This window comes from Nannospalax galili, unplaced genomic scaffold (assembly GCF_000622305.1).
Source record: "Nannospalax galili isolate Female #2095 unplaced genomic scaffold, S.galili_v1.0 scaffold211, whole genome shotgun sequence".
In the NCBI taxonomy this organism is placed as follows: domain Eukaryota; kingdom Metazoa; phylum Chordata; class Mammalia; order Rodentia; family Spalacidae; genus Nannospalax; species Nannospalax galili.
The window spans coordinates 3,865,069-3,890,263 of record NW_008329624.1 but is presented as its reverse complement, the minus strand read 5'-3'; the positions used below and the strand labels follow the sequence as shown (position 1 = coordinate 3,890,263).

At 40.4% G+C, this 25,195-nt stretch overlaps 1 protein-coding gene across 1 annotated transcript in view; it reads left to right on the top strand.

The window, feature by feature from the left end:
* The window catches only part of Rsph3 (radial spoke head 3), a 44,242-nt gene extending 22,233 nt beyond the window's left edge, over nt 1-22,009 (top strand). The window contains exons 3-8 of the mRNA XM_008839637.3: nt 9,533-9,674; nt 11,871-12,016; nt 13,111-13,314; nt 16,231-16,393; nt 20,241-20,327; nt 20,509-22,009. Coding sequence (XP_008837859.2) covers nt 9,533-9,674; nt 11,871-12,016; nt 13,111-13,314; nt 16,231-16,393; nt 20,241-20,327; nt 20,509-20,840 — 1,074 coding nt within the window. The 3' untranslated portion in view covers nt 20,841-22,009. The remainder of the gene's footprint in view (nt 1-9,532; nt 9,675-11,870; nt 12,017-13,110; nt 13,315-16,230; nt 16,394-20,240; nt 20,328-20,508) is intronic.
* The last annotated feature ends 3,186 nt before the right edge of the window (nt 22,010-25,195 follow it).

Sequence of the window (25,195 nt, the reverse complement as noted above, 5' to 3'; positions counted from 1 at the left end):
CTAGAGAGATGACTCAGTGGTTAAGAGCACTGGCTGCTCTTGCAGAGGACCTGAATTCAATTCCCAGCGCCCACATGGCAGCTAACAACCACCTGTAACTCCAGTTTCAGGGGATTTGACACCCTCTTCTGACTCTGTGTACATTGCATGATGTGGATGTACTTGCGTACATGCAGGCAATACACTCATACGCATAAAATAAAAATAATATTTTTTAAAAAGAAATTACACAAATCCTTAGAGACTAAACAATATACTCTTGAATGACCAGTGAGTCACTGAAGAAATCAGGAAAGAAACCACATCTTACCAGAATCTTTGAGACATGACTTAGACAGTTAAAAGAGAAAAGCTTAATAGCTATGAGTACTTACATAATCAGAGAGGGTGGGCCTGGTAGCATGTACCTGTAGTCCCAGAACTTGGGAAATTGAGATAGGAGGATCACTAAGAGGTCAGGACCAGCTTCAGGATAGATAGGGAGTTCTAGGCCAGCCTGGGTTACAGAGCAAAGTTCTTGTCTCAAAATAAGGACAGTCAACTCAAATAAGTCACCAGAGCAGTGGCGACAAGAACAAAGACAGGGCAGAAATCAGAGAAATAAAGACTAAATCACAATACATAGGTCCAGTGAACAAAAAGTTGGTTCTTTGAAAAGATAAACAAGACTGACAAACACTGGTCAAGCTAATAAAAAGAAAGAGAAAAAAATCCAGTTAATAAAATTGTAATGAAAAAGAGAGGTCTCAAAACAATCCCAGTGAAATCCAGAGAATCGTTAAGGGAATGAATAACTTGAAAGCTTGCATTTTTTTAATGGAAAATGTAGAAGAAATAGATAAACTCCGAGACACAGGTCACCTACCAAAGTTAAAAAGAGATAAGTGACTTGAATATATCCATAACAAGTCATGAGATTGAATCAGTAATAAAGACAGGCTGAGGACTGCCAGATTGTACCAGACACTGAAGAAAGGAAGCGCTAACACCAGTGCTTCACAGACTGTTCCACACAACACAACAGGAAGGAACACTACCAAGCCCATTCTGTAAAACCAGCGTTATCCTGATACAAACACCAGAGAACAGCACAACAAAAAAGAAAACTACAGACCAGTTTCCCTGATAAACAGACACAAAAAGTCTTAATAAAATTCTTGCAAATCATATTCAACAACACATTAAGAAGACCATACACCATGACCAAGTTGATTTCATCCCAAAAATGCAAGATTTGTTCAACATCTACAAATTTTAATTATTTATTTATTGTGTATGTGTATTCTGCTTGCATGTATGTAAGTGCATCATGTGTGTGCAATGCCTGCAGGGGTCAGAAGAGGGCAATGGCTCTCCTGTAACTGGAGTTACAGATGGCTGTTAGCCACTAGAGGACCAAACCTAGGTCCTCTGAAAGAGCAGCCCGTTCTTTTAACCACTGAGTCATCGCTCAAAGTTCAACATGTCTTCCTGATTTAAAAAAAAAAAAAAAATTCCCAAAGAAACTACAAACCAAAGGAACATACTTTAAAATAATAAAGGCTAAATACAACAAACCTATAACTAACATTATGCTAAATAGGGAAAAACTGAAAGATTTCCTCTAAAATCAAGAACAGATCAAGGACACCCACTATTATTTAATATAGTAATCAGAATCTAACCTAGATCAATAAAGTACAAGAGAAATGAAAGAGACACAGGAAAGGAAGAGGTCAGAGTATCCCTATTTTCAGAAGACATGATCCTATCTTTAAAAGACCCTAATGACTCTACCTGATAAATACTATCAGCAAAGTACCAAAATACAAAAATCAACAAAAATCAATATCTTTCTCCATACCAATAACAAACTTGCCGAAAAAGAAATCATGGGGGACCATTGGGAGGAGGAATTCTGTTCACAATAGCCTCAAAAAGTAATAAGATGCCTAAACAAGGAAGTAAAAGGCCTCTCTGCACTGAAGAAATTGAAGATGATAGTAAATGATGGGAAGACCTCCCATGCTCATGACTTGGCAGAATTCATATTGTAAAACTGATCGCATTTACTGAAATTGTTCTATTGATTCAGTGCAGTCCTCATCAAAATGTCAGTTACATTCTTCATAAGAATATTAAACTCCTAAAATATATGTGGAATCATAAAAGATTCCCCAAACCAAAGCAATTCTCTTTTTTTTTAATATTTTATTATTTTTATTTTATGCGTATGAGTGTATTGCCTGCATGTAGGTAAGTGCACCCGTGTCGTGCAATGCCGGTGGAGGACAGAAGAGGCTGTCAGATCCCCTGGAACTAGAGTTAGGACAGTTGTTAGCTGCCATGTATGTGCTGGGATTCGAACCCGGGTCTCCTGCGAGAACAACCAGTGTTCCTAACCACTGAGCCATCTCTCCAGCCCCAAACCAAAGCAATTCTAAGCACAAGGAGCAATGCTGCTGGGGACTGGAGAGAAGGCTCAGTCAGTAAAGTGCTCCAGCATCAGAAGTTGGGCACAGTGTCATGGACGTACTTGTAATCCCAGTGCTGAGGAGGCAGAAACAGGAGCATCCCAGGGGCTTGTTGGCCAGTTGGGATCCAAATAGGTGAAATCCAGATTCAGTGACAGACTGTGTCTAAGAGAGGTGGAAAGCAATAAAGACATTTGATGCTAACCTCTTGCCTCCACACACACAAGCACTCCAATATGCATGCACTACACACACAAACATGTACACACATTCACACAAACAAAAGAGTATTTATTGTTTGAGGCAGCACAATGCCTGGTGTGAAACTATAGAGTCATAGTAACAAAAACAGCGTGTTATGGGCACAAAAAAAAAAATCGTGTAAACAAATGGAGTCATTGACAGATGTGTCAGAAACATGCACTGGAAAAAGCGACCTTTTTTTTCTAACTTACAAAAGGAAGAGTATTTAGCTTAAGGTTCCAAAAGGACAAGAGTCTGTCGTGGCAGAGGTGGCTGGAGGAGGAGCAGAAACTAATGGCTCACATCTTCAGGTAGGCATAGGAAGCAGAGAGAGACTGGAGATCTGGCAGAAAAGCAACCTATTGAACAGAAGGTGCTGGGGACACTGGATATTACCAGTAGGAGAATAAAACTAGATCTGTGTCTCTCACCCTGCACAAAAATCATTTCAAAATGAGTAATGCTTGAACGTAAGACTTGAAAACTTCAAAACTGCCGGAGGAAAACATAAGTAAAGCACGTCAAGGTATCAGCGCACACAAACTGTGGATTTGAATGAGAAATGAACCCTGTAGGCTCACATATTTGAGCACCTGGTCCCCAGCTGGTGGCGCTGTGTACAGTGGTCTCGGAGGCACCTCCTTGCTGGAAGGACATATATCACTGAGGACCAGCTTTAGGGTTCACAGCCTGATCCCACTTCGGGTCCCTCCCTCTGCTTCTGTGCGTGCCCGAAGACATGCGCTTCTGAGCTTTCTGCCCCAACCACCTCCTGGTGTGCCTCCCCCACCATTATGGACTCTCCTTCCGGAACCATAAGCCAAAATAAACTCTAAGTTTGCCCTGGTTAATCAGTAAGTTATAGAAGACTTGTCAAATAAGTGTAAGCAAAAAAAGATTTATTAACTCACTTTAGAAGTCTGGAAATTTGTTAGTTTTAAAGTTTGCTAACTCAGTAGCTATTGTGAGATAAAAATACCTACTTTTCTACAAAGTAGGGGATTAGATTAAACTGGTGATTATTGTGTAGGGTCTGGCATAATACTTCAAGGAGATATAAGGACCTGGTATAGTTTTTAAGGTGCGTATTCAAATGGTACTTTTCTCGGAATCTTGAATTCCAAAGGTATTCCCAAGAAGAACAAAAAAAAATCCTATTTTTGAGGGTGTATAATGACCAAGGCCTTCAAATGTCTCAAGGAGGAAAAAGATTTGAGAACTCTTGGACTTGATGATTCCAGTACTATCCCAATTTGTGTGTATAGTCTAAAACATAATGCATTTTTTATATTTATGAATTTTAGGTCAATTATCAAAATTTAATTAAATTTAGATCAGAAAAAAATGTTTATAAAATTCAAACAAAAAAGTAAAACTGTAATTGTCAATGACATGATTATCTATATAGAAAATCCAAAGAATCTATTTTCAAAAAGTTCCAGAACTAGCAAGTAAGTTCTCCCAACATCAAAGGACCCAAGATCAGCATTAAAAAAATCAGTTGTAGCCAGGTGTGGTGGTGCATGCCTTTAATCCCAACACTCGTGAGGCAGAGGCAGGCGGATCTCTGTGAGTTTGAGGCCAGCCTGGTCTAGGGAGACCCTGTCTCAAAAAGACCAATAAATAAATAAAAATAAATAAATAAATAAATAAATAAGTTGTACTGTATTGTATTTCTGTATTCTAGAAAAGGAAGATATGGAAAATAAATTTTAAAATGCAGTACATAGGTAAAAATCTTAAAACATTTATACAATAGGTAAAATACAAACATTACAAAATTCTGGCAAAAGAAATCAGACCTAAATACATGGAACTATATACTATGTGCACAGGTAGGTGTTGGAGTTTGAATGAAATATTCCCACAGGCTCATAGGGAACACTCAATGCTTTGGAATTCTGTGGAACATCTAGGAGACAGGGCCTCACTGGAGGAAGTGGGTTGCAGGTTAGCAGAGACGGGGGTGCAGGTGTGAGGCTTGAGAGTTATAGCCCTGTGGGCCTTTCTAGCCTGAGCTCATTCTCTGCTTTCTGGCCCATGGAGTGGTAAGCAGCTTCATGCTCCTGCCCCTGTAGCTTCCCCACCATTATGGATGACACCCCCAAACTATAAGCCAAAATAAATCCACAACAAAGGTGATGATTCTTTCCAAATTGACCTGTGTGTTTAGCAAAATTCCCATCTGACAAGGTGCTGCTGCTCTTCCTCTTCCTCCTCCTCATAGTCTTCCTTCTCTTTGAACTCATGGCCATATGCATGCTAAACATGTGCTTAACCACTAAACTATACTCTCAGCCCTTAGATGAGCTTATTCTAACTACATGGAAAGAGAAAGGAATTTGCTTTTTTTTTTTTTTTGGTTTTTTTTGAGACAGGGTCTCCCTGTAGCCCCAGCTGTCCTGGAACTCACTATGTAGACCAGACTGGCCTTGGACTCAAAGAGGTCTGCCTGCCTCTGTCTCCCGAGTGCTGGAGTAAAGGCATATGCCACCACACCCAGCCTGGAATTTAACTTTTTTTAAACTATTTTAAGAATAGTTAAGTATAAACTGGGCATGGTAGCCCACACCTTTAATCCCAGCACTGGGGAGGCAAAGGCAGGAGGATCTCTGTGAGTTCAAGGCTAGCCTGGTCTACATAGTGAGTTCCAGGCCAGCTTCTGGCGCTACAGGGAGACCATGTCTCAAAAAGACCGAAAAAAAAATGTATATTTTTATTTTCAAAAAGAACTAATGGATGAAGAGATTATAGACAGATTAAACCTTGACCTTAACCTCATACCATATACAAATATTAATTCAAATGGCTGAATATGGTGAGCCATGCCTGTCGTTTCAACACTTGGAGAGCTAAGGCAGGAGGATCATGAGTTTGAGGCTAGCCTGGGCTACATAGGGAGACCGACCCTGCCTCAAAAAAACTACAAAGAAAAGAAAATCACAAATGGATCATGGATTTAAATGTGAAACTATAAAACTTTTAAGACAAACTATAGCAAAAAATCTCCATAATCTTGGGAAGTGTCAAATGTTCTTAAATATGACATCAGAAAATTGACCCATATAAGAAAACAAATTTATCAAAATTAAAAGCTTGTGATGCAAAAAAATCTTATAAGAAAAATTAAAGGACACACTACATGGGAATGTTTGCAACTAACATGCCTAACAAATGTCTTATACTGAACACAAAGATTTCTCTAAACTCGAAAGTTTTTTAAGAAATTCAAACCAACTTAAAGATGTCAAAAGATGTGAGCAGTTTTGCCAAAGATGTGAATGACAAATAGGCACATAAAAAGATGTTCATCACTAGCCACTAGCAAAATAAAAATGTAAACCACAATGATATGCTTACCACATACCTATTACAACACAAAATTTTTTGTAATATTTTATTATTTTTATTTTATGTGTATGAGTGTTATGCCTGCATGTATGTAAGTGCACCCGTGTCATGCAATGCCCACAGAGGACAGAAGAGACTGTCGGATCCCCTGGAACTGGAATTATGGACAATTGTTAGCTGCCATGTGGATGCTGGGATTCAAACCCGGGTCTTCTGCAAGAACAGTCAGTGTTCTTAACCACTGAGCCATCTCTCCAGCCCCACAGCATAAAATTTTTTTTAACTGTAATAGGAAGTGCTGTGAGGTTGTGCTGCATCTAGAATCCTCACAGACCACTGGGCAAGTATAAAATAGCACCTCCACTCTGGAAATTCATTCAAGGGTTACTTATAGAACAAAAGGTATGCTCACTGTTCAACCTCAAAATTGCATTTATGTATACAAGATTAGAAATGCAATTCATGTTTACATATAAACCTGCACATAAACATCCATAGTTTATAGTATACAAAAACTGAAAGCTGGGCTGGAGAGGATGGCTCAGTGGTTAAGAGCCCTGGCTGTTCTTGCAGAAGACCCAGGTTGTTAGTCACCCACATGGTGACTAATAATTGTAAGTCCAGTTCCAGGGGATCCGACGCCCTCTTCTGTCCTCCACAGGCACTGCATGATAGGCGAGCTTACACATATGCAGACATAACACTCATACACATAAAATTAAATAATTTTTAGGAAAAAAAAAAAGAGCACTGGCTGCCCTTGCAGAGGACCTGGGTTCGAGTCCCAGCACCTACATGGCAGCTAACAACTGTCTGTAACTCCAGTTCCAGGGGAATCAGACACCTTCTTCACACCTTCGAGGGCACTGAATGACACTGGTGCACTTACATATATTCAGTCAATACATTCATACACATAAATAATAAATATTGTTGAAAAGAAACTGAAAACATATTCTGTTTTTCAATAGGTAAGTGTTGAAAATTAAGCAGGTAATTCCATCCAACCAACTGCTGCAACTCATTCAATGAAGTGGAGGTGGGGGGGGGACAAGTGAACTCTTGGCAATACTGGAACCAGATGACTCATGGTTATGTTTAGTAAAAACATAATTTCAAGAGTTACACTCTGTATTATTCCTTGTATGTGAGTTTTTTTAAAAAAGAAAAAAAAAACATAAATTCAAAATGGCTAATAGAAAAGATTTTAAGTGTTTCCAGCACAAAGAAATGATAGATGTGCCAATTAGTATGATATGCTCACTGCACACTGATTGTGTGAATCTGTATGTGGGGCAAAATTGTGTCGAACTGCATGTACAGAGACGTACAAATCAGTGAAGGCGAAGGTGTGAAAACTGAGTAGGTCTAGTAATAGTATTTACCCAATAACTTCCCTTTGGGTCCTGTGCTATTTATAATCTCCTGGGAATCATTTCAAAACAGAACTTTAAAAATCATTTTTTTATTTTATGTGTTTGAGTGTATTGCCTGCATCTGTGTTGTACAATTCCCAAGGAGGTCAGAAAGGGGACGTTGGATCCCCTGGAACTGGAGTTACAGATAGTTGTTAGCCACCATGTAGGTGCTGGGAATTGAACCCAGGTCCTCTGCAAAAGCAACCAGTGCTCCAGCCCCTCAAATTAGAACTTTTTAAAGAATATTTTAACTGGTGCCTAAAACAGCCTCAGCAGCGCTTCTCTAAAATGAACTGGTTGTATTTATGTTGATATCCTAAATCTTTAAGAGCTGACTTTAAAATTCCCTCCTATGTAGAAATTGGAAATAAGTAAGAATATTTATAATAGTGTAGAATACACAGAGAGAGAAAAAAAACCTCTTCACTAAAGGATCCAAATGATATTAGTAATTATATTGGAAAACTTTAATTGCAGACAGCTCTTTTCTTTCTTGTAATATATGGTTATAGTGTCTCATAGAAAAGGACATGATAACAGGAAATGAAGGAGCTCTTTCAGATACTGCACGAAGCTCCTTATATTGCCGTCTGACTTGTTCCTAGCAACCAAAGCCTTAAATAAATATGAGTATATTCGTTGTACAAATGGGAAAATTAAGTATCTGAAATTTTAGGTTATTAGTCTGAGTTATTAATCCCAGTAATTAATAGTTTGAAGAGTTGGAATTTCAGCTTCAAGATCAACACTCTGTACAATACAAACATGGGAAAGGTCTGTAATGCATGTCAGTATCATCCCAGCTTCAAAATCAGTGGCACTACATGATATGGGATCATAGGTAGTTTTTTTGTTTTTGTTTTTGTTTTCCAAAAACCATTAATGTTGGGGCTGGAGAGATAATCTGCTCAATGGTTAAGAGCACTGACTCTCTTGCAGAGGACCCAGTTCAGTTCCCAGTACTCACATGGCAGTTAATAACCATTCATAACTTCAGTTCCAGAGGATTCAATGCCCTCTTCTGATCCCCACAGGCATCGCACAATGCAGTGCACTTACACACATGCAGGTAATACATTCATATACATAAAATAAAAATAATAAATGAAATACTTTTTAAAACATTAATGTTGTTACACTGTTGTTCCTGTTAAAATGTGTTTAGGAGAGACTGGGAGATAGCTCAGTGGGTGAAGCAGTTACTGTGCAAGCATGAGGACCTAAGTTCAAATCCCCAGAACCCACATAAAGCCAGCTCTGCCGACCACATCTGTAATCCCAATGTTCCTAAGGTGGGATGGGAGGCAGACAGGAGAATCCTCAGAAGTTTGTGGGCCAACTAGCCTGGTGCATTCAGCTGCAAACGAGACCCTGTCTCAAACGGTCTGGAGCTTGTCCTCTGACCTCCACACACACCACAGCACACACACTGCAGCCCACACACACACACCCACGCATATGCACATCATTGTATACACAGAAAGTTTTAAAAATTTTAGATTTCAAATTTTAAATATTAAAATTTTTCGTATAAAATATTTCTATATTTCCGTTTTCTTTTCATAATTACTTGAGAGCAGATAGACCAGTATTTTCAATTCTCTAATCAACATTTTTGTGTACATGGAAAAGCTTCATTTGGACTAAGGATGTTTTCTTTGTGAATTGATACATCTTTTAAGAGAATTCTATTCAATTGAAATTCAGACTTTTTAAACTCGTATTTTTCAATTTTTAAATATCCACTGATGTTTACGATAACAGCGTGTTTATGTCAGTTGTTCTAGGCACCAGAAGAGCTGAACATAAAGATGCTTGATTAAGGAAAACAGGCCATTAGATAGGATTCTGCACCACATATCCCAGTGTGAAGTTGCTTTTAGGCTTTGTCAGATACCCTTAGCATCACCTGACAACCTTCCAGGAAAATGTCCATCTTCTATGTCCCTGACCAGGAGGCACTTGACCACAACAGGTGCTTTAGTACTAGTCAGGAATCGCTTTTGGAATGGAAGTGGGTATCTGCTCTGAGAACTGATATCTAAAAGCCTTTTCTGCCCCTGTCAGCCTGGGCAGCCTGATCCGCTAGAGCTTCAGCGACAGCAGCAGGCCAGGAGGAAGGCTCTTGCCAGAAAACGAGCACAAGAGCAGCTCAGACCCCGAACACCCGAGCCTGTGGAAGGCAGAAAGCATGTGGACGTGCAGACAGGTACGTGACCATGCCACTGCTGTCATGGCTCCTTGGTTCGCTCACTTGTTGATGTCAGTCCAGTTTGTATTTTATTTCTTTTATATTATTTTTATTTATTTTTATTTTAGGTATATGAGTCTTTTGTCTCCATGTATGTAAGTGTACCACGTGTGCAGGGGCCCATGGGAGGCCAGAACAGAGCATCAGATCACCTGGAACTAGAGTTACCTGCAGCAGTTTACTGCCATGCAGGTGTTGGGAACTGAACCCAGCTCCTCTGCGAGAGCAGCCAGCACTCTTTACCTCTGAGCCGTCACTCCAGCCCCTCCTCTGTGTTATTTATATATCTCCCACCTTTGTCACTCCTTCCCCAGTCACGTGGTAGGGAAGTCTAGTCATTAAACAAATACATTGAGCATATAATATTTTATGTTGGATATGCCTAGAAGTAGGGATTTAGATTTGATAAGAGTTTTATGACCAATTTAATATTCTCATAGCCCTTTCCACGTAATATATTTCAAACTAGGATTATTGTTCATAGCCCAACATGAATCACTTTTCTTTCATCAGAACTTACAGGAGAGCAATCTGGATCTTTTAGGGGTATTTTATTGGTCTTTCAAAGGGAATGAACCTACTCAGATTTAAATCATCTGCCCTTGATGACTTAAGGGCATCTTTCCTTCTCTCCTATGCTCCTCTTGCTGTGCAGCAGCTGCTTCTGAGGCAGGTGCCAGGACTTCCTGCTGGCCTCACCCTTTCCGCTGTAGAGGCTTACCTGTTGACAGAGCCCTAGTGATCTTCAAATACCTGCTGTTTTCTTCCAAGTAATACAGCATGAGATTCACCTTCTATCCATCCAAGGGCATGAGCAGATTCACCAAGGTTATTTTTGGAATAAATCAAAGAGTAAAACCATTCTACACTATTTTCCCCTGCCACTAAGCCAAGCCTAGAATGTAATTAGCCATGGTTGTGGCTCTGTGAGAGCTAAGACTTAGTGCTGCTTCTGGTATGTCCAAAAACTTCAAATGTGCTTAATACAAAAGTGAAAACTTAAGACATGAGAGTTTTGCAGGGTTTTTTGGTAACTCAGTTGTGCACATCTCAAGTGTAAGCTTTGTAGATGTCACATCACATCACAGTGTCATAGACTGGACATGCCTCAAACTTTATACCATAAAAGTATTAAGTGATATGGTCTGTACTTACCGAGTTTTTCTTCACCAGCTGCCCCAGGCCCTTTACCTGTGAATCTCCTGTGTTAAAAAGATTCTGTGTGCTGGGCATGGGCGCATGCCTTTAATCCCAGCACTTGGGAGGCATAGGAGGCAGAGGCAGGGGACTGTCTGTAAGATTGAGGCCAGCCTGGTCTGGATAGTGAGTTCTAGGCCAGCTGCAGCTACAGGGAAACCAGGTCTCAAAAAAAAAAAGATTCCATGTGATAAGAAATTCTTATTCTTTTTACACATGAAGAAACAGAGGCCCAGAGATAATATATCTTGGCTGGATCTGTGCTCAGCCTCTGTCTCCAGTGCTCAAGTTCCTCTGGCAGTGCCATGTTACCTGTCCTCATACAAGTCGTTTTTACTCGAAATGTGTTTGTATGTGTTGTTTCTAAAGTGCAGCATAGGGAGAATGTCATGGAGCATGTTGACTCCTGTGCATGATTCTTAAAATGCTCAGGAATTGACATTCACTGTAGCAAGTCCTTACAGATTCACGGTAAGACTCAGATACAGGTGTTATTAGCCTGTCATGCCCTATCACACTTTGCATCTCATACACACGTATGACCTTAGGTTCTCATCTAGTTCCACTTTGCAATGCAGAGCTCAACCGTTCTCAGCCATTCAGTAAACGTTCTAGGCTAACTGATTCTGTCATCTTTTACATGTGTGAAACTCTTAGCTCAGTGTGTAAACTGAGGACCTTTATTCTAATATTTATTTTCTAATCCATTAATTCTGTATGATTTTGGTTTGAGGGCTGTTTGTTTTGTTGTTTTGGATTTTGAGTTGGAGTCAAAATCACTGTGGGATCCTAGGCCTTAAATTCAAGATCCTCTTGCCTCAGTCTCCTAACTGCTAAGATTACAGGTATGTGCCTCCATGATTTAATTCTGGTTTGAGGGAGCTAAGATTTCAAATAAATTTGAATGCCTGAAATAGACCATAATTTAAAACTCACTGTACATGATACTTTTCCTAGAATTATATCTTGAAGAAATTGCTGATCGTATAGTTGAAGTTGACATGGAATGCCAGACAGATGCATTTTTGAACAGACCACCAACACCACTCTTTATCCCTGCCAAAACAGGCAAAGATGTGTCCACTCAAATACTAGAAGGAGAGGTACTGTATATTCTTTTGACCTTCATCTATCTTCATAAACAATGTAAAATTAGGTTCAAATAAAGCTCCATAGAAGCAAGAGCCATTTCATGATCAGAAAGATTTATTTTTTATTTCTTTTCAGATATTATCTGTAGTAGTTTTATCCTGTAGTACCAAGAAATGTTTTGAATATCATAATTTTAATTGTTCCTACTTGCTGATCAAAAATAAATACTAGTACAAATTTTTTTTGTTGTTTTTTTGAGGCAGGGTCTCCCTGTAGCCTCAGCTGACCTGGAACTCACTATGTAGACCAGGCTGGCCTTGATCTCACAGAGATCTGTCTGCCTCTGCCTCCAGAGTGCTGGGATTAAAGATGTGTGCTATCATTCCCAGCAAATATGATTATAAATATTTTTACACATTTAATGATTTTGCTTATAAACTTAGTTAATATATATACACCTAAGATTTGTACCAAATACTACCCTTTACGATTCCACTCTGGATGGCCTGTGGAGTGCATAACTTTTATGAAAGGACTGTTTTAAACAATTCATAATTGCATTTTCATTTCAATGTAGAATGTAGATTAAAGAAGACAATGATGGTATATATAATGATGTAAAAGACATTTAAAAATGAAAGAACTTGGGGAAAATGTCATTAAAACAAAGGCAGTTTTCAGAAGCTACATAGAAAGGTTTGTCTCTAACCCCAGCTATAAATCATTTAAACAGCTGTTGTTCTTTCTCAGATCATCAAACTGCCATTCTAGGAACAATCAGTAAATATTCGGCAGAAAAGAGAGAAAATAAGAATATGGATGGTTTTCTTTGGTTTCAAAGTTCAGTCTTAAAATCATTAAGTATTCAAGTTCATATTGATAAATATATAGATCTTTTTCATAATTTTAATGTAATATATTTTTGCCTACAAACAAAATGCTGTGTACATTGTTGGGGCTGTTCTGAGAATTAAAAACATAAAGTAGCATGTCAGTGTCCACCTCCCAGCCAGCACTTGGCATATTGTACTGGCATTCTCCTCTATGCTTTTGCTATATGTTTGGTTCCTGACTAAAATCTTGTTTGCTTTATTCTGTGTTTAAGCTCTTTGACTTTGATCTTGAAGTCAAACCAATGTTAGAAGTTCTGCTGGGGAAAACGATTGAACAGGCCCTTCTGGAAGTGATGGAAGAAGAGGAGTTAGCCAACCTGCGGGCCAGGCAGTACGTGTATGAAGAGATACGGAACGCTGAGCTGGCTGAAGTTCAGCGACTGGAGGAGCAAGAGAGACGGCACCAAGAAGAAAAGGTGAAGCTTTCCGCATCCTTTTTACTTCCTCACAGTGAACCCTGGGCGTGCTGGGCACATCCCCCACCCCTTCGGTGCATTAGCCCAACTCCTCTTCAGCCTTCCGGCTACTTAGAACTGTGTGTTTGAAGATACATGTGGTGTATCATAAAGTCGGTGATCTTTGGAACTACGTAAGAGAAGAACCCGCAGCAGCTGTTGATCCATTCTCTCCTTTAGATCATGGGCCTCTCATGTTGACCGCATTTTGCAAATTCCCCTTTATACTAATATATCTAAGCCAGTTTCCAAAAATTCTCAATGAAATAAAGGTTCCTAAATTACATGTGTCCCAGCCAGAGGACACTGTGAGGATCAAGAGTGCTAGAGAAAGAGATACTTTGATTTGCCATAATTCAGTGGTAGAAAGATGAAACAAAAACTGGAGTACATCAGGCTTGATGGGAGCAAGCAGCAAAGGCTCTGGAGAGAATTCTGGGTCTCTTCTCAGTGGCCAGGCCCTTCCCTATACTGTTAGGAACCCTCCAGGTAAGGTTGTATGACCTCAATAAGAAAGTTTTAGAACTCATTTTTTTTAATTTTATTATTTTTATTTTATGTGTATGTGTGTATTGCCTGCATGTAGGTAAGTGCACCTGTGTTATGCAATGCCCGCAGAGGACAGAAGAGGCTGTCGGATCCCCTGGGACTGGAGTTACAGACAGTTGTTAGCTGCCATGTGGGTCCTGGGATTCGAACCCAGGTCTCCTGCAAGAACAACCAGTGTTCTTAACTGCTGAGCCATCTCTCCAGCCCCTTAGAACTCATTTTTTAAGATTTATTTTTATTTTACGTATATGAGTATTTTACTTGCATGTGGACACACCATGTGCATGCAATGCCTGTGGAGGCCAGAAGAGGGCATCATTTCCCTAGAACTGGAGTAACAGATGGTTGTTATCCACCATGTGGGTGCTGGGAGCTGAACTCAGGTCCTCTGCAAGAACAGCCAGTGCTCCTAACGCTGAGACATCTCTCCAGCCTCATGCTTTTAAATTCTTTATCAGCTACTTCATCCATACTCGTTCCTTTGGGGGTTGTTGTGTTCTTTTGAAGGCATCCTGTTATAGCTCCCCGTACATTTCCTGTGCTTTTTCTTGGGGTTTTTATGCTATTTCCCTCTCACTCAAGCCAGGGAGATTCTGTTCCGTATGGTCATTCACCACCCCTGGCTCTTACTGTCTTTCCACTTCCCCTTCCCCAATGGTCCCTGAGCCCTGGGTGGGTGAGGTTTAATATAGGAGTCCTATCCAGGGACACGCACACACTCCACAGTCTCTTATTCTCTACAACTTTGGCCAGTTGTGGCTTCTGTGTTCATCACCTTCTGTTGCATGAGGAAGCTTCCCTAGTAGGAGTATGCTCTCTACTCCCTGTTCCATTGTGTTCCATGAGCCTTGGGTGTGGAGGTTCCATTGCAGATGTGTCACTTAGAGCTGGGCATCTCACATTTTATAAGATTTATCAGTATCCTACAACTAGGAACGTCTGAACTTAATAATTAAGGGACTTTCTCGCTCTGACAGTAGCTCTGACTCTTCACTGTGCACTGAATAAACAAAAAGTGGTGCCAGTAGTTGGGTGGGGTGGCACATGCCTTTAGTCCCAACACTCAGGAGGGAGAGGCAGGCAGATCTCTGTGAAATAGAGGCCAACCTGATCTATCAAAGGGCCCAAATATCTGTGAAGAGGTTGGTTGTTGGAAAATTCTACTCAATACTTAGCTGCACTTTATAATTTCTCCCATAATTAATCATTAATTATTTGCATGGAGAGCATGGTACTCATAATGAGGTGTGCAGTGCTAATCTTTGTTTACAAATGGAAAATAAACGCTGACTACAAGTACTTTATTGAAATAATCAATGCAGTCTTTACCAAAAATATGTATTTTCCATCAGGGAGAAAAGTGTAGAATACGTCATCTAGATTTATATTTGCTTTTAAACTTTGAGAATAGATTTAGAAAATCCATTAATACTCCACTCCTCCATGGGACTATGGAAGAGCATTCATTAACTTTATAGATGTCACATGACCCAAAGACAACCACCAAAACCAAGTTTTCATCATCTCCCAAACCATTTCAGCTTTAATTCAAAGAACTGTTAAAAACAAGCAAAATCCTTGGCCTGTGTTCTTTGATCGAAGATATTTAAGTGTATAACCCTCATATCAGTACTACTTTATGATGCTGCTAATAAAAAATATGTATGTATATCATAAGCATCTGTTTTTGAGACAGTCTCCCTGTGTAACCCAGGCTAGCCTCTAACTCACTCTTCTCTTGCCTCAGCCTCCTGAGTTCAGAAATTAAAGGTGTACATCATTGCATCCAGCTATCATAGTAATTATTTTGCTTGAAACTAGGTCAGGAAATGAATTCTGTCTTGCCTCATTTTTTATTTCTTTCTAAATTCAGTACTCAGTCATTGCTGAAATTTGTTATGTCTTGGTGAATTTTTAAAAATATTTTAGTATTTTTATTTTATACTTATGAGGATATTGCCTGCAGGTATATAAGGTGCACCCATGCCGTGCAATGCCCATGCAGGCCAGAAGAGGCCTTCAGATGCCCTGGAACTGGAGTTACAGGCAGTTGTTAGCCACAGTGTGGGTGCTGGAATTCGAACCCAGGTCCTCTGCAAGAGCAGCCAGTGCTCTTAGCGGCTGAGCCATCTCTCCAGCCAAGAGCAGCCAGTGCTCTTAGCCGCTGAGCCATCTCTCCAGCCCCAGCTGGTGACTCCTGAATAGGCAGCCACGCTGTCCACTTTTTGATGAATCCAGACTCTTGCACACATTTCGCTCCACTAGATGCAGTATTAGAGGGGACATGATGCTCGGTATCCATGTGCAACCACGACTTTCTCTTGGCAGGAACGCCGGAAGCAGCAGCAGGGGGAAATCGTGCGCAAGCACCATGAGACGTCCCAGAAGATCTCAGCCCGGGCCTTCGCACAGCGCTACCTGGCGGACCTTATCCCGGCTGTGTTTGACAGTCTTCGGGAGAGTGGATATTTTTATGATCCCATTGAAAGAGGTTTGTGGAGATTTTTGTTGGAGTCACACTGTTACAACGAACATCTTAGTGGTTCAAATTTATTTCATGTGAATGTTCACTGCCCTGCCCTTTTTTTCTTTTTCAGTCGTTTTGGGACAGGGTCTCCCTTTAGCCGGAGCTGTCCTATAACTCACCAGGTAGACCAAGCTGACCTTGAACTCAATGAGAGTTCCTCAGCTTCCCCAGTGCTGGGATTAAAGGCCTGCGCCACCATACCCAGCTCTGCCCTTTTTTTAATGACAATTTTTGTAGGGGCTGGAGAGGTGGCTCAGTGGTTCAGAGCACTGACTGCTCTTGCAGAGGACCCGGGTTCAGTACCAGCACCATGCCTAACAGCTGTTGGTACTCTGACCTCCGCAAGCATTGCACCTACATGCATGCAACCACGACATTTATACACATAAAATAAAAATAAATTCATTCATTAATTTTTTAAGACAGTCTTTGTAGCCTAGGCCAGCCTCAAATTCATTCTCTTCCCTCCTCCGCCTCCTCCTGGAAATACAGACAAGTACCACCATGCTTCGTAATCATTTTATTCTGAATTAGAATCTTTCTATATCTGAAACAAAAGGCCAATTTTAGTTGTTTAAGTAAATAATGTCACTAATAAATATAGTGCCCTGTAATTAATAAAGTAATTTTTTAAGCCCATTATTATATATAAATTAAAAGTACAAGGAAATGGAGTTTTCACAGCAATGATGACAGCATGCACAAGTCCCATGCAAGCTCTAAGCAGACAGAATCCCAGCATAGCGTGGGGAAGTGCGTAAGAAGCTCCAGTCCTAGCTGAGGAACTGTTGATGACCGATAGCAGCTGGGAGATGGAGAGCAGTTCTTTAAAGTATAACACTGGGTAGGTTGACCAGGCTAGTGCATGGACTCACACTGAAGGGTGTTTAGAGACACAAATTTGACTCAATAGGCACGTGTGTGTGTGTGTGTGTGTGTGTGTGTGTGTGTGTAACATGAAATCACGTGGGAGGGACTACAAAAGAGGGGGTAGCTAGAGGAGGGGGCCTAAATAGTATTAAAATATATTTTCTGAAATTTGTAAAAATTCAATTAAAAAATTTTAAAAACCTAAATTTTTAAAAAATTATAGAAATGTAAAAGTCTTGATTTTAGGATATTAGTGTCTCTTATTGAGAAGAGCATTATGTAATTGAAAGAAATATAGATTTGATAACAAAAACCCGAGTTTATGGCCCAGTTTCATCATTAGTTTTATAACCTCTAGTTTCCTCATGTTTGAAATGAGGATTCTTTTTAAGAATTAAATCATAATCACAAGATACATGAAATTTTGTATGAATAAAGTGCTTTATAAGAAAAAAAAGCACTGTGTGTATGCGAGTAGCTGTTGGTACTTTTTCCTCAGCCCTCTAGTCCAGGCCAACAAGGTGGCTCTGTGGGTAAAACCGTTTGTGGACCTGAATTTAATCCCCAGAACTCTTGGTGGAAGGATCAAATAGACTCCTGAAAGTTGTCCTTTGGCCTACATGCACTGTGGCATTCCTGAACTCACACAAACAACACACACACGCACGCACACACACACGCAAACACACAAATTTTTTTCATTTAAAAATCCCTGTGAGCTGGGCATGGTGGTTGCACATTTTCGATCCCTGTGAGCTCAAAGCCAGCCTGGTCTATATAGTGTGTTCATCTCCAAAAAAAAAAAAAAAAAAAAAAAAAAGCCATTTATCCATTTAAATTAGGGTGCTTACAGCTGGTTTAATTATTAGAGATTTTTAAAAGAAGCCATGATCTCTCTGCCTTTGTAGAACCACAGCTCACAGCTGTTTGCCAGCTCGAGGCCCACTCTCCTGGCCAGGCTGAAAAAGAGGTAGCTGTAATTTCCCTGTTACCCTCCTTGGATGAAAAAGCATTACATCTACAGTACTTCATAGACAGGTCTTATTTCAGTGATGCAGAGTATTTGGAGGCAGATGTTAGTAATGTTCATATTTCACTGATTACATATCCAATTCAATAGGGAGAGCTCAAAGAACAAATATCAGTAGTTTGCTTTAATCTCGCACTTTCTAGTTTACATAGTGTTTCCATGCTTGACATCATTTGATCCTCACAGTAACCATGTAGACTAGATAGGGCAGATAGAATTCTCATTTTTCAGAAGTCAAACTGAGGCTCAGAGAAGTTAAAGTTTTGCTCCCAAGTACTCACCCAATGAATTCGTTTAGGTCTCAAACTGACTTGGAACACCAACAGTGCTGTTCTTTCTAGATTACCATCCCACCTTCTTGGGTTCTAGCTATTAGTCAGCTGTCATTGTGACAAAATGCCTGAGGTAATCAGCTTAAAAGGATGAAAGATTTATTTTGGCTCGGTTTCAAGGATTTCAGTACATAGTTACTTGACTCCATTGTTTCTGGGCCTGAGAGGCATAGAACTTAAAAGCTTGCAAATGAAATCTGAAATTTAAATAATTTATAGTAGCAAATATTCCAGCACACTCTCCATTGTCATCCTATCAATATAAAACAGTTAGATGCCTGCATCCCAAAAAGCTGTCTTGAAACTTTGAAATATATTGTAATGGACAATATTTTTTTTATTTGGTTGTTTTTATTTTTTTTTGAGACAGGGTCTCCCTGTAGCGCCAGCTGGCCTGGAACTCACTATGTAGACCAGGCTGGCCTTGAACAGAGATCCACCTACCTCTGCCTCCCAAGTGCTGGGATTAAAGGCAATATTATTTAAATGCGTAGATGGTACATTTCCACTTCAGTCGGCACAAACATCTTACAGTGGAGGCACTCAGTTTTTGACCCCTCACCAGTGGTTCCCAGGTGGCTGCCTCCTCAGACGCCCTTCACCGGCCTCCTTCAGATCAGCTTCCACTCAGCCCTAGCCTCAGAGGAGACATTCTTTTTCTTGGCATTCAGTTTCCCACGTTTGTATCTCACATCACTGGCATTGGTCCAGATCCTCTTCTCCCTGCCCTGCCTCCTTGATCCATCTCAGATCACACCTATGGACCCAGATCTAAGTACCCTGACTCTAAGGAAATTCTATTTTTAAAACACTACTTCTGGGGCTGGAGATGTGGCTCAACGTTAAGAGTACTGACTGCTCTTGCAGAGGACCCGGGTTCGATTCCCAGCACCCACATGGTGGCTACAAACCATCCTTAACTCCAGTCCCACGGGAATCCAAAGTCCTCCTCTGACCTCCGCAGGATTTCACAACACGGGTGAACTCACATACATGCAAGCAATATACTCATACACATAAAATAAAAATAATAAATTAAAAACAGTTTTTATTGGTCTTTTTGAGACTGGGTTTCCCTGTAGCCCCAGCTGTCCTGGAGCTTACTATGTAGACCAGGCTGGCCTTGAACTCACAGAGATCCGCTTGCCTCTGCCTCCCAAGTGCTGGGATTAAAGGCATGTGCCATCATGCCCGGCAATAAGATTTTTTAAAAAAACACACACTACTCCTGCTGGGCGTGGTGGCATGTGCCTTTAATCCCAGCACTTGGGAGGGAGAGGCAGGCCAATCTCTGCGAGAGAGTCACCAACCTGGTCTACATAGTGAGTTCCAGGCCAGCCACAGGGAGATTCTGTCTCAAAAAATACGAATAATTAATTGATTAATTAATAAAAACAGTCCTTGCCCTGCAGTAGAAGGAAACTGAGCAGAGCCTGCATAGCCAGCACGGCAAAGTGATGCTGGCTGAGTCTCTCAAACATTTTGTGCTGAGAAAACATTGTTGCTGAACAATACCACATTGGGGAAAGTGCATTCTGTCTATAATGATTTGCAAAAATTACTTTAATTTTTATTCCAGATATTGAGATAGGATTCCTTCCATGGCTAATGAATGAAGTTGAGAAAACCATGGAACACAGCATGGTGGGGAGAACTGTTCTTGACAGTAAGTTATTTTATTTCATGTAAAAGTCATCTCATTTTCAGTGGGGAAGAATAATTGAAGAAATATTTACGTATTCAATGTATCAGTTATATTGACAAAGGTTATAAAGGCTAAGGGGGAAGGAGGAGCCTAGGCAATGCTTTAAATTCATCTGAGAACTGGTGGCTTCTGAACCTTCCAGTGTTGATCCGTGAAGTGGTGGAAAGGAGGCTGAACACTTACGAGCATAAGGACGCACAGCAGTCTCTGAAGTTGGAGGACGGGTTTAGTGGTCCTGAAACAATGGCAGAACCCTCGGTGAGTTATGACTTACAGGAGCCAACCATATCCCAGACCCAGAGGCCATTTTTAGACAGAGACTACCCACAAAGAACACCACACAACACAGAGCCACCACCCCAAGAAAGGAAGTTCATGGAAGAAGGAGAGTTCTTGGGGCTGGATGAACAAGCAGAAATGAGGGACTTTGCAGGGGAGGATCTGTCACAGCCAGAAGAACCTTGGGAGCCATGAAAGCAATCCACAACCAGTCAGTAGTGAACAGTCAGGTGCTGACACATGTGACCCCAGACTCTAGAAATTATGTTTTATTTAGCCAACAAATCTTTTTTGTCTAATCGACAGAACTAATCAAATATAATAAAAATAAAACAATAAAAACATTTTACTTCCTTTACTAGAATATGCAAAGGCTATATTGTTGTTCTGATGAGATTCATGTCTAATTACTAGCTTCCTATTGCCTTCCTTTGTAACTAGTAGGTATATCTTTCCTGAACCTCCCAGTTTTGTGGATTGATCTTTTTTGGAAAGTCTCATATCTCAGATAATGTAGCTGTCAGCCGTTAAGTTCACCGTCCCTGAAGGAAAAGTGCCCACTCACTCTGTGAGAGAACGTGTAAGTGTTGTGGTCCCACAGGCTGCAGTGCCTCATCCATACAAGGAGTAGGCGCTAAAGCCCTCATTTGTATAAAATTAAATCTGCCACTTCCTACTCTCGCCTTAACTAAGGCCTCCAAAGCTCTGGACTGGTAGCGTGCTTGAGTCTCTTTTTCTCATATCCCTTCCATAGAGAAAGGTAAGCCGTCTCTGTGAAGGGAGACGTCCCCATTTCCTGTGCGTCTCACTCCACAGACACACAGCATGTTGTCAGTGGGGTGAGGCCTTCACGGCTTCCTTAGGTACATGCATGTTTCCACACTTGGAAGTGTGCAGGCCACTTTTCACTTACATAAATAGGAATGGATTGTTTACACATAGCATTTTTTTACCAGACAGTATGTCTTTTAACACGTTTATATAAATCGCTTATCCCTTGCAATGTGGCAAGATAATACATATTATATATATATATACATATATATTTGTGTGTTGTAGGGAGTTCACATTTAACATTTTTAGTTGTGCTTGTTTAGAGAATTTGCCTGCAGTATTGACAAGCACAGATTACTTTATCTCAAAGTCTTGCTACTACTAAACAATAAAATCTTGTGAGACATCAGGTAGACATATAGTCTATTTTCCTTAGAATGGTTGTAGATATGTAATCTATAATAATTTGAAAGGTATAAATTATTCATACATTTACCATTATTTCTTTTTTTAAGTTCGGTACAAGAATGTATCCACACTTTTTAATGTAAAAATAATGTACCCAGGGCTGGAGAGACAGCTCAGCAGTTAAGAACACTGGTTGTTCTTGCAGGAGACCCTGGTTCAAATCCCAGCACCCACATAGCAGCTAACAGCTGTCTGTAATTCCAGTTCCAGGGGATCCAACAGCCTCTTCTGACCCCCACAGGCATTGCAGGACACGGGTGCACTTGCCTACATGCAGGCAATACATGCATACACATAAAATAAAAATAATAAAATATTTAAAAAAAATAATGTACCCATTTTCCCACATACTGTGTCACAATATCATTTAAACCTCATGGAAAGTTTTTGAGTCGACAGTGATAATATTTATGTTTCCATCTTGTGTTACTTTAGTCAACCGGGAAACATTAACGGAGTGTATGCTGTGTGTCCAGTACTGGGCAGGAGGCTATAGACAGAGGTGAACAGACCTGAGCTCCAGCCTCCTCATAGCCTGGCAGTGGATCTAGTTTGAGTAAACAATACAAATAAGAAGCCAAAGCTCAGGAATTTTAAGTGATTTTCAGTAGGTGACAAGTATAGTAAGTGAACAGGACACCACTGGAGCCCTACCCCTACTTCTAACCTGGGTACTTTTTTCTGTATGACCTTCAACCCTTGTGAAGTACAAAGTACAATTTTTAAATAAGTTACTGCCTTGACAGAATTTTTAAAATTGAAATCACACTTGCTGTCTACTGCTGGGTTGGCTCTGCCTTGTTAACAGTACTGTCATCCTAAAATTTGTAACACTGATTTTAGCAAGAAGGGCAAAGACTTTAATTAAGATTATTGCTAATTACTGTTATTACAAACCTTAAAATATCTAAAACGAAACCAGGGCCATCTGTATGACTGTGGGTTTGGAGCTCTCCATTGGAGCTGGTGGGCTCACTAGTGGGTTCACAACTGAAGACAATGACTCTCCCCGCCCCCCCGAATCTACCAGCAACTAGTAGTTCAGTAAGGAGGGGGAGGGCCCCATGAGCCCCTCCCTGTTCATAACTGATGACAGAGCAAGTCTTGTGCAGGCCTAATGCTGCTGAGTTCATGATTGCAATGGCTGTGTTGTATCCATAGATAATATTTTGCAGCTGTCTTCTGGCTCTTACATTCTTTCTGCTCCCTCTTCAATGTTCCCTGAGTCTTCCAGAGGTAGTATGAAGTGTCTTCTTTAGGGCTGAGCTCTCAGCACCTTGAACAGTCATGAGTCTCTTCGTTCACTGCCGTTCACTATATGAAAACCTTGTCTGATTCGAGTTAAGAATAGTCTTTGCCTGTGAGTAAAAGCATAGATATTTAGACGATAGTTTGATGCTATGCTATTTAACTGAAGAACAGTCCCCGCTAGGGCATATGGCATCCCTAGCCATGTTTTGACCAGATTTACAGCACAACTTTCAGATGTTTTGCAGATATACAACATATGCTGCATATTCCGCAAACTAATTTATTGAAATGTGTATAAATCTAAAGACCCCCACATTGAGACGGGTTATGCTTAATCACCTTCCTATTCCATCATAGAGAGGAACCAAGGAAAGTGAGCGGGAGGTACTGTCTCCATGAGGAAAAAAACTAGTTTTTTAATATCTGGAGACAAGAATAGTAAATGTTAATTTTAAGTTTTCTTAAAGTTTATGAAGAATTTCTTGAGGTACATGAGAGATGTTGTGGTAAACAAAAGGCAACATTTGCTTAGATTCTACAAGTCTAAACTAGTCATAACTGTATGCAACTTTACAAATGGGTTGGGTGTGTAAAAATCTTAAAACTGTTGCTGACTTTGCCCACATTCACAAGTGCGCTTTCCATGAATCCATCCTTTCTCTCGTTTCAACCAACACTAAGATAACAGAAGGTAAATAAAGGCTGTTGTGATCAACAGGCAGAGATTATAATCTAGGCCTTCACTCCCGTATTACTGAACTAGATCAAAGAGGTAGAACGTCACTTTCCTCTACCTTCACATCATTAGGCCTGAGCATGTGAGGGTCACTGAGAGGGCCTGTGAGCCCTCCGAGCCCTGCAGGGTGCAGATTGAATGCACAGACTAGAAACCAATCCTCAGGGCTGCCCCTCCAGGGGGATGACCTTCCCTTCAGAGGAAGTTCTCTCCTTTAGAATTAGGAAAAGAACTGATTGAACAAATTGTAAAATCATATGCAAGAAAAAATGATTTGGAGTTTATAATTCCTTTAAAAGTCACAATGGGGTCACAGCGAGGAAAGCAGCACTTTTTACATTACATCAGAGTGTTATGGTTCCTATTTCTTCTCTCCTGGAAAAGTTTCATTTTCTTATGTTGGTAAAATCATACCAACCACGTGAGCTAATCTTACTAATTTTAATTTTCCTGTGCTCTACTTGCTGTAGAAAATTTTATGTGTTCTGCCTTACTCCTTTGTTCATATATATTTTATAGCTAAATAGCCATGGCCATTTTCCTCAGCCCATGCAACAAAGGCATCTGTAGAGGCCTACCCGTGGGCTCCATCACCTCACTAATAATGTTTCTTTTTAAAAAGTATTTTTATTTCATGTGTATGAATGTATTGCCTGCTTGTATGTAAGTGCACCCGTGTCATGAAATGCCCGCAGAGGTCAGAGTAGGGCATTAGATCCCCTAGAATTGGAGTTACGGATAACTGTTAGCCATGATGTGGGTGCTGGAAATCAAACCCGGACCCTCTGCAAGAGCAGCCAGTGCTCTTACCTGCTGAGACATCTCTCCAGCCCTACCTACTGTCTCTTAGCCATACTGCCTGTGGATAACAGGAATCTAAAGAGTTTAGCTCCTTTTTGAAAGTAGAGTTCAAGACACATATTTGTCAGTATAGAGCCGTGAGTTTTATAAAATAAACGTTCTGATTTGGTTTTACTGTCTTCTGTTTAGATTGCAGTCATATTCACAGTGACCACTAGGGGTCACTAAAACCCTGTATCAAAGTGAACTGGTCACCAACTTCGAACATAATTTAATGGGCTTAAGAAAATTTGGTGAGCACATAAAATTCCATTGTATGTATGTACTATATTGTTCAGCCATAAGAAAATGAAATCTTGGGGATGGAAAGATGGCTCAGCAGTTAAGAACACTGACTGTTCTTGAAGAAGACTGGGGTTCAAATCCCAGAACCCACATGGCCGCTAACAACTGTCTGTAACTCCAGTTCCAGGGGATCCAACAGCCTCTTCTGTCCTCCGTGGTCATTGCACGACACAGA